This window comes from Scyliorhinus canicula, chromosome 28 (assembly GCF_902713615.1).
Source record: "Scyliorhinus canicula chromosome 28, sScyCan1.1, whole genome shotgun sequence".
Lineage (NCBI taxonomy): Eukaryota > Metazoa > Chordata > Chondrichthyes > Carcharhiniformes > Scyliorhinidae > Scyliorhinus > Scyliorhinus canicula.
Window position 1 is genome coordinate 9,087,110 of NC_052173.1, and position 15,266 is coordinate 9,102,375.

Sequence of the window (15,266 nt, forward strand, 5' to 3'; positions counted from 1 at the left end):
CTGAAACAGGCGCCGGAATGTGGCGACTAGGGGCTTTTCACAGTAACTTCATTGCGGTGTTAATGTAAACCTACTTGTGACAATAATAAAGATTATCTGGTCCTGATCACATGGCTAGTCTTGGGTGCATGCTGTATGAAAGTTGGCTGCCACATATCCTACATCAGAGGAGGCACTTCAAAAGGTACTTGGTTAGCTGCAGAGCATTCTGGGACATTCTGAGAGACTGAAATGCACTGTATATAAACAAACTGATTTCTTCCTCTACAATTTGATGATGGTTCATTGCGAATCACATGCTCTGTTACAACCCGTGCACCGATACAGGAATTTGCACAGCCAGTATATCAGGGTGCCACCTTCATTATCAGCACCAAAATCATTTCTTGCTTGGAAACTGCCCATTTTAGTAACTGCCCATTTTCCTCATTCCATTCAGCAAATGTCTCCAGATGCTTTATCCAGCTTCATGTGGCAGCGTGTCAGATTCTGTCACACCTGGATACGGGCAGCAGTTGTGCAGGAACTGTGTCAGCCAGCTGGAGGGGCGAGTGTGACATTTTCCCACCCCAGCCCAGGGCTATTGAGGTCATGGATGACTTCCAAAAGAGCACTTTTACTTAAACCATCCCATTAATATTCAATATTAAGGTTGAGAATGAAATGAAATGAAATGAAAATCGCTTATTGTCACAAGTAGGCCTCAAATGAAGTTACTGTGAAAAGCTCCTGGTCGCTACATTCCGGCGCCTGTTCGGGGAGGCTGGTATGGGAATTGAACCCGCGCAGCTGGCCTGCCTTGGTCTGCTTTCAAAGCAAGCGATTTAGCCCAGTGAGCTAAACAGCTCCTCGAGACCAAACCAAAAATCTTAAACTTAACGGTAATAACATCGGTTTGAGGAGAGAGCTGGCGAAGGTCTATTCAGTATATAGGCAGAAAGGTCTGGTGAGAAATGAATTACACAAAATCATTCAACAAGAAAAGTCCATCTTTTGGACAGCAACATCTGGGCAGCACGGTAGCATTGTGGATAGCACAATTGCTTCACAGCTCCAGGGTCCCAGGTTCAATTCCGGCTTGGGTCACTGTCTTTGCGGAGTCTGCATGTCCTCCCCGTGGGTGCGTGGGTTTCCTCCGGGTGCTCCGGTTTCCTCCCACAGTCCAAAGATGTACAGGTTAGGTGGATTGGCCATGATAAATTGCCCTTAGTATCAAAAATTACCCTTAGTGTCGGGTGGGGTTGCTGGGTTGTGGTGGAGGTGTTGACCTTGGGTAGGTTGCTCTTTCCAAGAGCTAGTGCAGACTCGATGGGCCGGGTGGCCTCCTTCTGCACTGAAAATTCTATGATAATCTCCGGTTTACTAGGGAAGTTAAAGAAAGCATTCGATTAAAGTGTAAAGCTTATAATGTTGCGAAGAGTAGTAGACCAGAGGGTTGGGAAAGTTTTCAAATTAGCCAGAAATATAAAAACAGACTGTCAGAGCTTTAAACAAGTATAAACGGACAATAAACTCAATTAATTAGCACTGAGAGGAGGAGAAACGTCAAAAGGCTGTGAATCTTTGGAATTCTCCACTCCAGGCAGCCTTGGATGTTCTCCCCTTGTGTATATTGCAAGGACCCTTCCTGTTTATTCCGTTTATGGACTAGGAGCACATGCAGATCAAAGCTGAGCATGGGATTTGATACCCGCAGCGAGGCCTGGGCCAGGAGATTCTAGGAGTTGTGGTTTGCTGTTGCAGCGTCTTGTAAATAGGATTTCTGCTGATAAATAAATAGTTGTTGCCTTTATCCACTGGTGGCTGCCCGGAGTTTGCGTCACTATGATGTGTGCAGATTGGCTGCCATGTTTCCAACATCAATCACAAGTGAGTATAGTTTAAAAGTACTTCATTGGCTGTGAAGCATTTTGGGATGCCCTGAGGTCACAATACAAATGGAAATGTTGCTTCCTGATATTGGAAGATCTAAAATGGAGGGATTACGGAGTAGATTGAGTGATTGAACACTCATATAGTGTAATTAATCCAGGGCATGTTATTCATTTTGTCATTTCAACTGTGCATCTTCATCAGCTTTCTTTGCAATCAGATCTAAACCCATCCTTGGCAGTCTCCCTGTCACAAACATTCCCTAGCTTTATTTTCCTGACTATAGGTTATTCAAAAATTCAGAATTTTCATTATTGATGAGATGTCTTTGTGAAAAATGTTATTAAATTCAAAATATTAGCAATGGAAAGAACACCCGAGGAGTATATCAATAATGTTTAAAGTTTCAAAGCTCAGCAACTCATCGAAAGTAATTTGTTGGATGAAACAAAAAATTCCATTAATTTGAATTTAACATACGCAAGGGGGCTGGTTTAGCACACTGGGCTAAACAGCTGGCTTGTAATGCAGAACAATGTCAGCAGCACGGGTTCAATACCTGTACCGGCCTCTCTGAACAGGTGCAGGAATGTGGTGACTAGGGACTTTTCACAGTAACTTCATTGAAACCTACTTGTGACAAGAAGCAATTATAGGGCAGCACGGTAGCATGGTGGTTAGCATAAATGCTTCACAGCTCCAGGGTCCCAGGTTCGATTCCCGGCTGGGTCACTGTCTGTGCGGAGTTTGCACGTCCTCCCAGTATCTGCGTGGGTTTCCTCCGGGTGCTCCGGTTTCCTCCCACAGTACAAAGATGTGCGGGTTAGGTGGATTGGCCATGCTAAATTGCCCGTAGTGTCCTAAAAAGTAAGGTTAAGGGGGGGGTTGTTGGGTTACGAGTATAGGGTGGATGCGTGGGTTTGAGTAGGGTGATCATGGCTCGGCGCAACATTGAGGGCCGAAGGGCCTGTTCTGTGCTGTACTGTTCTATGTAACATAGAGTGAGAATTTACTGCTTAAAAAAAAGAATTGCCGGGTAATTGGCTTTAAGATGCTGTGAATTAGCAGCAGACTGACTGTACTTAACTACTTAATCCACAAGGTGCCTGAGCAGTGAGCTTAAAAGGAACAGACCAGGTTAGCAGTTCAACACCACCTTCAAGTTCCAAATCTACGAGAGAAAACCCACCATTCGCGATCTGCGTGTATAAATACACAGTCACACTTCAGCAGTCACATTTCACAGAGACAAATTTCTCATCAGTGCACTAATTGGCTTGGATTTTAGATCTGCGACAAATCCAAACCAAAGAAAGGTGGCAAAGAACAAAACTAGAAATCAGAAACCAGCAGCAAGCTGAAATGATGGAATTTAACCCTGGAAAGTGTGAGGTGATCCACTTTGGAAGGAGTAATGTGACAAGGGAATATACCATGAAAGGCCTGACACTGGGAAGCTCCAAGGAGCACTGTGTGCAATTCTGGTCACCACATTATAGGAAGGATGTGATTGCACTGGAGAGGGTGCAGAGGAGATTCACCAGGATGTTGCCTGGTGGAACATTTCATTCATAGGATTTACAGTGCAGAAGGAGGCCATTCGGCCCATCGAGTCTGCACCGGCTCTTGGAAAGAGCACCGTACCCAAGGTCAACACCTCCACCCTATCCCCATAACCCAGTAACCCCACCCAACACTAAGGGTAATTTTGGACACTAAGGGCATTTATCATGGCCAATCCACCTAACCTGCACATCTTTGGACTGTGGGAGGAAACCGGAGCACCCGGAGGAAACCCACGCAGACACGGGGAGGATGTGCAGACTCCGCACAGACAGTGACCCAAGCCGGAATCGAACCTGGGACCCTGGAGCTGTGAAGCGATTGTGCTATCCACAATGCTACCGTGCTGCCCTTCAGTTATGAAGAGGGGTTGGATAGACTTGGGTTGTTTTCGCTGGAACAGAGAAGACTGAGGGGTGACCTGATCGAGGTGGACAAGATTATGAGGGGCATGGACAGGGTGGGTAGGGAGCAGCTGTTCCCCTTAGTTGATTGGTCAGTTACGAGGGGGACACAAGTTCAAGATGAGGGGCAGGAGGTTTGGGGGGTTTAACCTTTTTACCCAGAGGATGGTGACGGTCTGGAACGCACTGCCTGGGAGGGTGGTAGAGGCGGGTTGCCTCACATCCTTTAAAAAGTACCTGGATGAGCATTTGGCATGTCATAACATTCAAGGCTATGGGCCAAGTGCTGGCAAATGGGGTTAGGAAGGCAGGTCAGATGTTTTTCACGTGTTGGTGCAGACTCGATGGGCCGAAGGGCCTTGTCCGCACTGTATTATTCTGTGATTCTGTGAAGGTGCTTCTTGTGCAATTCATGAGAAGGGGAAGCAACAACAAATTATTTAAAAAACCATTTGAATAGAATCATAGAATCCCCACAGTGCAGGAGGAGGCCATTTCGCCCATCGGGTCTGCACCGACCCTCTGAAAGGCCACCCTACCTAGGCCCACATTCCCCACCCAATCCCCGTAACCCCACCTAACCTGTACATCGTTGGACACTAAGGGACAATTTAGCATGGCCAATCCACCTAACCTGCACATCTTTGGGCACTAAGGGACAATTTATCATGGCCAATCCACCTAACCTGTACATCTTTGGGCACTAAGGGACAATTTAACATGGCCAATCCACCTAACCTGTACATCGTTGGACACTAAGGGACAATTTAGCATGGCCAATCCACCTAACCTACACATCTTTGGACTGTAGGAGGAAACCGGAGCACCCGCAGAACTCACCAACACTATTCTGTAGACAGAATTGCCAGTATACAGTACGAGGACTGTTACTATAACGTACAGCAGAGAAGGTGGAACGGAACATAGCCGCATTCTTTTAAAAACTGACTTGGCATCAACACTGGTCATTTGGAGCACACCAGAACTCAGCAGTTATATGCATCTGCTTCCATCAATATGACCACAGAACCACCATGGACCACTCCACTGAAGGTCACAAGATAATTAGAGATGTGGCAGTACCTATGACCCATCTTAATCCATCCATCCAGACTGGTCCGAGCAGCTTCCAAATGATTCCAGTGTTTTCTGCTCGACTACTCTGGCTGATAATATTAATAATCATTATTGTCACAAGTTGACTTACATTAACACTGCAGTGAAGTTACTGTGAAAAGCCCCTAGTCGCCACATTCCGGCGCCTGTTCGGGTCACAGAGGGAGAATTCAGAATGTCCAATTCACCTAACAAGCACGTCTTTCGGGACTTGTGGGAGGAAACCGGAGCACCCGGAGGAAACCCACGCAGACACGGGGAGAACATGCAGACTCCGCACAGACAGTGACCCAAGCCGGGAATCGAACCTGGGACCCTGGAGCTGTGAAGCAACAGTGCTAACCACTGTGCTACCGTGCCGACAATGTATTAATCACTTCATAAGAAGACATTCCTGTCATCAGTCCTGTATTTGCTGTCTATTTCTGAACCTGTGGTCCCTCATCCTACTCCTTCAATTGAAAGTCATTTTGCAGATTTACCTCAAACATACTCCAAATGGCTTGCAATGTTACAGACAACGCTTCTCAGATGTGCCTCCAGTCTTTTCTGATAACCTCTGATGCTAGCTCTAAACCCGTATGGCTCTTTCTGCTCTGTCTCCAAAGCTTGAATATCTCCCTTGTTCCTCAGTAATTGGAAATGGACAGAGTACTTGAAGGCAGATCTGACTACGAGCACTGTACAGTTTGATCACAACCTCTTGTGACTTGTATTCTACTGCTCTGGCCTGTAATTCACTGGCTTTGTTGCCATGTATTGTTCGGACATAGTGAACACTTTGGTGAACAAGACCGTTTTCAACTGTAGCTACTGCCACAAACACTCATCGAGGTGTGTTGTCCATTTTTCTTCCTATATGCCATGTCGATTACTCCAAAATAACTTCAAAGTTGAATTAGATGTACCAAACAATCAGATGTGAATTTGAAAGTAGATCATGGCCCTTACACTCATGTGGAGAAATTGGTGCCAATTAAAAGAAGAATGTAAATGGTGATATTCTGGAACACATAAAAGGAATGTTAGACAAATCTATGGGAGATATTTGAGAATCTTTACCCGTACAGGATCTGCAAAGTAAGACAAAGGGCCCAGACAAACTTAGCCAGTTCAGAAAAACTTGAAATCCGTACCAGGAGCTGTCGCCTGTAGCAATTTTGTGCTAAACCCGTATCACATAAAAAGCAAATGCTCCTTTTGTGCTCAAAGAAGTGGTGCCTCAACGGAACTGGATCTGTTCAGTGCCTTCAAATGTGCATCTCATGTTGCTGATAGTTGTGGAGTTCTCTGGATCGAGTACGGTATGTCTATGGTCAAAGCATGCCGCTGTCTCTCCTGAGCTCCCTGTGGATAGAAAAGGCAAGCTATTAGATCATATAAATGTTATTTTTCATGGGCCCTATCTGTCAAAACTGCTCCATTAACAATGGCTGTTTGAACAGCTTTTGCTTTCAACACTAAATGTTCATGGGAGGACAAAGTGACTATAGTGCCTTTAACCAAACTGACAGGGTGAATAAGCAAAGCAATGAGAATCCACTTGGTCACAATTTGTCCAAAGTCCTTAACAAAAAACACATGACCAACAGTGACAGCCATGGCTCAATTGGCAGCTCTCTAACCCCCCAAATTCAAAGGTTGAGGCTGCAAGTTCCATTCCAAAACGTGGGTGCGTAAGTTGAAGCTGACACACCCAGTGCAGTGCTAGGGAGAGCAGAGGAGCAGTCTATCAGATGAAACATCAAACTAAGGCCCAAACTGCCTAATTAGGTGGATGTAAGAGTTCCTATGGCACTCTGCTGGCCAAGAGCGAGCCCTGCAGCAATGGCAAATATTTATTCCTCAATCAACATCCCAAAAACAAGATATCTGCTGGTTATCACATTGCTGTTTGCGGGATCTTGCTGAGCGTCAATTGGCTGCTGCGTTTCCTATATTACAATAGTAACTATCCTTCAAAAAAGTACGTCATTAGTACTTTGGATGTCTGGTGGTCATGAGTGGCGCAACATAAAGTATTTTCTTTTTTAACAGAGGCATATTTTAGGATTAAGTCATGCCACTTCCTAAATGAGCATTGGATACATTAAGTGTGCATTGACAGACAATGTGCAAGGCAACGTGCATCATACATTAGGAAGGACAAACAATCAAACCCCAAAAGATCACAACAAAGAAATTTGGACACTAGATTCAATAGAAGTGGGGCAGCACGGTAGCACACGTGGCTAGGACAGTTGCTTCACAGTGCCAGGGTCCCGGGTTCAATTCCCTGCTGGGCCACTGTCTGTGTGGAGTCTGCACATTCTCCCCCTGTCTGCGTGGGTTTCCTCTGGGTGCTCCGGTTTCCTCCCACAGTCCAAAGACGTGCAGGTTAGGTGGGTTGGTCATGTTAATAAGTGTCCAAAAAGGTTAGGAGGGGTCATTGGGTTACGGGGATAGGGTAGAACTGAGGGTTTTAAGTGGGTCGGTGCAGACTGGATGGGCCGAATGGCCTCCTTCTGCACTGTACGTTCTGTGTTCTATTCTGTGCAAAATATGAACCCAAGGTGGCAAATGGAGTTTAATGTGGAGAAGTGTGAGGTGATTCACTTTGGAAAGAATAACAGGAATGCGGAATATTTGGCTAATGGTAAAATTCTTGATAGTGTGGATGAGCAGAGGGATCTCGGTGTCCATGTACATAGATCCCTGAAAGTTGCCACCCAGGTTGATAGGGTTGTGAAGAAGGCCTATGGTGTGTTGGCCTTTATTGGTAGAGGGATTGAGTTCCGGAGCCATAAGGTCATGTTGCAGTTGTACAAAACTCTAGTACGGCCGCATTTGGAATATTGCGTACAGTTCTGGTGGCCTCATTATAGGAAGGACGTGGAAGCTTTGGAACGGGTGCAGAGGAGATTTACCAGGATGTTGCCTGGTATGGAGGGAAAATCTTATGAGGAAAGGCTGATGGACTTGAGGTTGTTTTCGTTAGAGAGAAGAAGGTTAAGAGGTGACTTAATAGAGGCATGCAAAATGATCAGAGGGTTAGATAGGGTGGACAGTGAGAGCCTTCTCCCGCGGATGGAGGTGGCTAGCACGAGGGGGCATAGCCTTAAATTGAGGGGTAATAGATATAGGACAGAGGTCAGAGGTAGGTTTTTTACGCAAAGAGTGGTGAGGCCGTGGAATGCCCTACCTGCAACAGTAGTGAACTCGCCAACATTGAGGGTATTTAAAAGTTTATTGGATAAGCATATGGATGATAAGGGCATAGTGTAGGTTAGATGGCCTTTAGTTTTTTCCATGTCGGTGCAACATCGAGGGCCGAAGGGCCTGTACTGCGCTGTATCTTTCTATGTTCTATGAGCACAAAAGCACCATCCAGCCTAGATCCATAATGCTTTGCAGTTAAAGTAATCTAAAGTTTCTAAAACAGAACGTGATCTGAAGTGAGGGAATTTGCAAGAATCATAAAGGAGTTGACCCTAACCCCTCCCACCCACCCAGTGGACTGCTCATACATTTTGCACCATATTGTTCTTGCATGACGACGTTCCTCTCGATCACAAACAGCTCGAGTTTTCAAAGCCAAAAGCTTGAGGGAAATTTGCTCTGTGTTGGACTTCATTATTAACCCAAGCTGTGAAATGGTTTTCGTGGATTTTATGGACTTCAAAAAGATTTAAGTCACGTTCTGTATGATTGAACTGCTTTCCTTCAATTCGAAGTCAAGGAATAAAGGAAGGTTCTGTTGCACGACTTTAAGGAGCCATTTGTCTGTTGATACCATCTCAATGATGGAGTTTGCTCAAGTACAGAAAGCTTCTGTGTTTGCTGCATGTCATATTCCAGATGGGACAGATGAGCAGCAGTTGTCTAGTAATTTCAATCAAACTGTGCCACTGTACTACCTCTACACTTGCATGTACTTGACCTCAATTGATACGACAAAAGTGCTGCTCATGACATGCTAGGAAATTCACACATTTGTATCATTTGGTGTCTGTCTTGAGCCTAAACTCTCTCATTGTTAGCAATCACCTATCCCAAACCCCACCCACCCATAGCTCAGTTATCAGTAACTGCTGGGAATATTTAAGAAAACCACTCTTTGCTGCATTTCATCAACTCCTTTAATCAGCAATTTGGGAGCATGGGAAACCCTTGAGTGAAATGACAGACAAACTATCTGTTGATTCCTTTCCATTGATGGAATTGGAATCCAGGTAACTCAGACTTGATGGGTCGAATGGTCTCCTTCTGCACTGTAGCACCGTGGTTAGCACTGTTGCTTTACAGCCCCAGGGACCCTGGTTCAATTACGGCCTCGGGTGACTGTGCGGAGTCTGCACAACCTCCCCGTGTCTGTGTGGATTTCCTCCGGGTGCTCCGGTTTCCTCCCACAGTCCGAAGATGTGCAGGTTAGGTGGATTGGCCATGATCAATTGCCCCTTAGAGTCCAAAAAGGTTGATTGGAGTTATGGGGAAAGGGTGGAGGTGTGGGCTTGGGTAGGGTGCTCTTTCCAAGGGCCGGTGCAGATCTGATGGGCCGAATGGCCTCCTTCTGCACTGTAAATTTTAAACCTAAAAGATCCTGCTCTTGTTCTCTCCTGGTGTCTGTAAAAGACAATACCTTGTCCAACGGTAATAGCAGACTAATCATGCTCCTATAAAACATGGCACCATATTTGGATTCCCACATGGAATACACAAGCTGTGGCCTGAAATAAATTAACTAAATATCACAACCGTGGTCCAGATCCAGACGGTGAGGCGAGTGATCAGTTGGTTGCAATAATTTATGGAGATGAAAGTTAGTTTTAGCAGACACATTAAGTACATTTTTCACCACACATTAATTTTGATAATGGAAAGTCAGAATAAAAATCGTGAAATTACTGAGATGGTTAAGGTGCATAATCATTTCAGAAAAGTACAGACAGTACTTTACTGGTGCTTCATGTGCCTGTTTGATACAAGATCATTTTTGAATATTGTTCTCTTTGCAAGTGGAACAAGGGATTAAAGTACTAATGGGAAAATGACAATTATGGCTGATCTTTTTTTTGCCCTATTTAATACTCTTTCACTTGAAAATGAAAATCGCTTATTGTCACAAGTAGGCTTCAATGAAGTTACTGTGAAAAGCCCCTAGTCGCCACCTTCCGGCGCCTGTCCGGGAGGCTGGGACGGGAATTGAACCGTGCTGCTGGCCTGCTTTAAAAGCCAGCGATTTAGCCCAGTGAGCTAAACCAGCCCCTAGTGAGCTAAACCAGCCCCTAGTGAGCTAAACCAGCCCCTAGTGAGCTAAACCAGCCCCTAGTGAGTTAAACCAGCCCCTAGTGAGCTAAACCAGCCCCTAACTTCCTCACTGAGATAACCTTTACCTATCAGCTACCAGCTTTTTAAAAAGGTCTATTCCCTGGATATTACACCCATTAGCTGTGACAAGAGTCAGTATACTGGGCTTTTATATCTGTCTACACAGCCAAGATCACACAAGATCCTGCACGTTGAATTACAGTCAGTTTTGTGCCATAGACTCAAGCCCATAGCAAACTGGGTAGAAATAATCTAAACTCCCAGGGTGACACGGCGGCGCAGGACCCAGGTTCGATCCCAGCCCTGGGTCACTGTCTGTGTGGAGTTTGCACATTCTTCCCGTGTCTGCGTGGGTCTCACCCCCACAACACAAAGATGTAGGTGGATTGGCCACGCTAAATTGCCCTCAGTTGGGAGGAAAAAGAATTGGGCACTTGAAATTTGAAAAAATATTTTTTTTTTTTAAAGAAATAATCTAAACTCCCTCCACAGAGGACTCCATCCTATAGCTTACTACCCTGCCCCCTCAAAAGAAGATTAATAATACAGGGAGCTGCACCCCCTCAACCTCATTTAAATCATCGGAATTACGACGTGGGCCATACTTGTAGTAATTAAGACACCATTCTTGCTTCTTAAATTGCTGTTGAACTATCCAACCCAATGCTTAACCAAGCTCTGTATTCAAACAGGACCTAATTGAAACCCTACAGATATGAAACAGTCAAGTACCAGCCCTCATGAATAAATGAAAAGGATTCATCAAAAGAACTCGATGGTTAAAAATGCATGTTAAAAATATATTGCAAATAAATAAAACCATATGATTTACAGCAATTTGAAACAGAATATATGTAAAGTCGATCTCATGAAGGAATCCACAAACATTTCCTCATGCACTGTACTGTCAAAGGGGAAAACATTGCTATGGAAACCATGGAGATGACGAATTGCTCAGAAATAAAAAAAAAAATGGAATGAACATTCTGCAACCTGCTGGCAGTCAAAGCTTCCATTTAAAGCTCTTAACATATGTTTTTCAGAATCTTATTCTTTAAGGCACTTCTCATCATCTGTGTTAAATGTGACCCATCTTGCATCCACCGAAAACACCAGTAAACACACCAGTAACAGGGCTTTCAAGTTAGAGAATGGCTACTCATTGCAACAACAACCTTGTTCCATTCTTCATGTTGGCACCCAGTTCACAGTGTGAACTGCCTCGAGCACTGATAACAATATGAACAGAGCTGAATGCAATATACAACTATTATACCATCAGTCAGGACCACATCAGGATAAGACCTATCAACGTTAACTCGATACATGGAAGTGCAACCCCTCAGGCTCATGCTCCAGTGAACAAGCACTCAGCCAACAAAACACACTGATCACTTCTTGGCTGCAATCCTGTGCACACAAGAGAAGGGACTGACATCATTGAAGTGTCAGAGACTTGTGGTAGCACAGTGGTTAGCACTGTTGCTTCACAGCACCAGGGACCCGGGTTTGATTCCCGGCTTGGGTAAGTGTCTGTGCGGAGTCTGCGCGTTCTCCCTGTGTCAGCGTGGGTTTCCTCCCACGAGTCCTGAAAGACGTGCTTGTTAGGCGAATTGGACATTCTGAATTCTCCGTGTACCCGAACAGGCGCCGGAATGTGGCGACTAGGGGATTTTCACAGTAACTTCATTGCAGTGTTAATGTCAGCCTACTTGTGACACTACTAAAGATTATTTAGTTATCTGAGTAGAATTGTCCGGAACAAAAATAAAAACTATTTTTTGAACAAAGAAATTAACAGACAAGATGGAAACTGCATGCTTCCAATAGATACAATATTTACCCAAGTAACTGAAGAAGGAACCTTTACAGAGATACGGTTAAAGAGTGATGGAGTTAAAAGCTAAGTGCAGAGAACACAATAGGTTAAATGGACTCCTCTGTGCTGTAGCCATTCAATGAGATGTGGCCTGCACACAGTGTCACATGTTACTTTGTAGAAGCAATAAGACTTCAGTGCAGCACAAAGGCAGGACTTTGACATTTCCAGACTACTTTGTCCATCTAAAATTTGCATTCCGCCTGCTGAGTGTATTTTGAGCTACATAAACACGAGGATGAATCACTCCTGAGAGCAACACGAGGTGATGAATTGAGAATTATCACACAAGGATACGAACACAAATCTTTGATGAACGTTTATTTTTATTGCAGTGCATGTCAATGAGCTAAATAACCCCCTTGACAACATGGTGAAAGATCTTCATTATTCACCATGTTCTGAAAACTCTCCCTGTATGATGTGCAGTTTCTCTCGGAATCTGAAATGTTATTTTCCACCATCAGGTGGCCAATATCATCATAAGCTTTACATTTTAATCGAATGCTTTCTTTAACTTCCCTAGTAAACCGGAGATTATCATAGAATTTACAGTGCAGAAGGAGGCCATTCGGCCCATCGAGTCGGCACCGGCTCTTGGAAAGAGCACCCTACCCGAGGTCAACACCTCCACCCTATCCCCATAACCCAGTAACCCCACCCAACACTAAGGGCAATTTTGGACACAAAGGGCAATTTATCATGGCCAATCCATCTAACCTGCACAACTTTGGACTGTGGGAGGAAACCGGAGCTCCCGGAGGAAACCCACGCAGACACGGGGAGGACGTGCAGACTCCACACAGACAGTGACCCAGCGGGGAATCGAACCTGGGACCCTGGAGCTGTGAAGCAATTGTGCTATCCACAATGCTACCGTGCTGCACACTCATTCTGGTGCGCACGCGGTGACATACGTGCACCACACACACATCTGTAGCCAAGACTGGGCTGTTCCTGTCATATTACACCTCAATTACTTTCACTGACAATAGTTTTTCTATATTCTCCCCAGCTTTGATTAGCATGGGCCAGTAACCACCTATAACTATCGCTAGGCAGCGCTATTATCAGTAAAAAAAAACTAGGTAACATATGACACCAGGAAAGCTAGGATTCAAATTTGGATGCATCTGAACATTCCCCATTGCCACGGTGCTCCAAGTGAAGTCACCACATTGATATGGGATGACATAGTCAGGATTATTCCACGTATAAAGTCATCAACACACAACACTGAATAATTCAGCATCAATCTATAAGCATTGAATAACTTGGTATGTGTCAGTCACCTTTCCCAATTCCAATGCTGAATTTCATGAAAATGGATGGAGCTATTTGGAGATGTCTGTGTGCTGTCCCTTTCCATCGCATCTTTCGTTATAGAGGTCAGAATCCAAGGAACAGAAGGCAGCAGTGTAGTTACAGATAAACGTCAGGCCAAGAGTACTTGTGGCCTTTGGGGGGGGGGGCAATGAATTGTATTTCATTTTTTTTAAATGTGGTTTTAAGGGCATTTAAATGGTCATTGGATAAACATATGGATGATAAGGGAATAGTGCAGATTGGCTTTAGATTGGTTTCACAGGTCGGCGCAACATCGAGGGCCGAAGGGCCTGTACTGCGCTGTAATGCTCTATGTTCTATTGTGAGGTGGATTGGCCATGTTAAATTGTCCCTTCGTGTCCAAAGATGTACAGGTTAGGTGGATTGGCCATGATAAATTGTCCCTTAGTGTCCAAAGATGTGCAGGTTAGGTGGATTGACCGTGTTAAATTGTCCCTTCGTGTCCAAAGATGTGCAGGTTAGGTGGATTGGCCATGATAAATTGTCCCTTAGTGTCCAAAGACGCCAGGTTAGGTTTGTTTACATGGATAGGACGGGGGAGGTGGGCCTGGGTAGGGTGCTCTTTCATAAGGTCAGCGAAGACTCGATGGGCCAAATGGCCTCCTTCTGCACTGTAGGAATTCTATGGACTGCAGAAAGTAGAAAATTCCTCAAAACTGCATTTGAAACTTCCTTGGAAAGTTAAAGTCCAACGGTTTAAGGCCTTGGTTTAAGAACTGTGTGTTTATTAGATACAGGATAGGGTCTCGCTATCTAGGGAGAAAGAACACAAATGCTTCTGATCTCAGAAAAATGTACAGGTTGCAACCACATTATATGTCATTTCATCTGGTGTCTCTAATTTCAGAATTTAATGAAAGCTCATCAAAAATAAAACAGTGCAGACTGAGTCATTTGTGCTTTGTATGTCCTGTGTGGGTTTTTGGCCTGAGCTACCTTGAAGAATTGTACCGGGGAGAACAAAGCTTTCATTTTGAAACTGCTAAGAGAAGCTATTTCAATGTGAGATGTGATCCTCCTACTGAGAGTCTGAGGATTTCATTCACACCCACACAGCTTCAGTAACAATTGACGTAGATGGTAGATGAAGAGCTGAAATTCATGAATTACTGCAGTGGAGTTCCCATCAGCCAACACAACGGCCTGAAAGACATATTGAAATCAGACCCAGCACAAATCAGGAGAATAGTCACATCTCCAATTCGCAGCCTGGCATCATGGATGACAGCAAGATCAAGCTCGGAGGTCCGGTTTGCAAATTTTTCACCATCCGCATTCACCTCTTGGTAGTTCAAGTCTGTGTGGTGGCTATTAAAGCGTCCAGTATAGTCAGCTGGCTGTGGTAGCAGTTGGTTTCAGCTAGCGTCATTATTGGCTATCTGGAAGCCACCAATCTTGATGCTGTCAGAATATTCAGTGGAGAACAGAATGAGGGACAATTTACTCCAATTGTACAGTTAGTTGCAAAGTTATGTACAGACATGCTGTATTTCACCACAAGAGACTGTGAAGATGGAGAGCAGGGCAGGATGCATTGGTGATGGGGGCATTCAATCTGGGCAAGTCATGCTGCAGTTGGATAGAACCTTGGTAAGGCTGTACTTGGAATATTGCGCACAATTCTGGTCACCACACTACCAGAAGGATGTGGAGGCTTTGGAGAGGATGCAGAGGAGGTTTACTAGGATGTTGCCTGGTCTGGAGGGTGTTAGCTATGTGGAGAGCCTGAATAGACTCGGACTGTTTTCAATAGAAAGACGGAGGTTGAGGGGTGACCT

General features: G+C 44.7%; 1 protein-coding gene and 1 long non-coding RNA gene across 3 annotated transcripts in view; both read right to left on the reverse strand.

Moving 5' to 3' along the window:
* Positions 1-4,808, reverse strand: part of LOC119958094 (R3H domain-containing protein 2) — a 148,581-nt gene extending 143,773 nt beyond the window's left edge. Inside the window, exon 1 of the mRNA XM_038786323.1 lies at positions 4,680-4,808. Coding sequence (XP_038642251.1) covers positions 4,680-4,808 — 129 coding nt within the window. The remainder of the gene's footprint in view (positions 1-4,679) is intronic.
* Positions 4,809-6,095: 1,287 nt separating this feature from the next.
* LOC119958240 overlaps positions 6,096-15,266 on the reverse strand; it is a 127,249-nt gene continuing 118,078 nt past the window's right edge. For both annotated transcript variants that reach the window (XR_005458984.1, XR_005458985.1), the window contains exon 3: positions 6,096-6,302. This is a non-coding gene — a long non-coding RNA (uncharacterized LOC119958240). The remainder of the gene's footprint in view (positions 6,303-15,266) is intronic.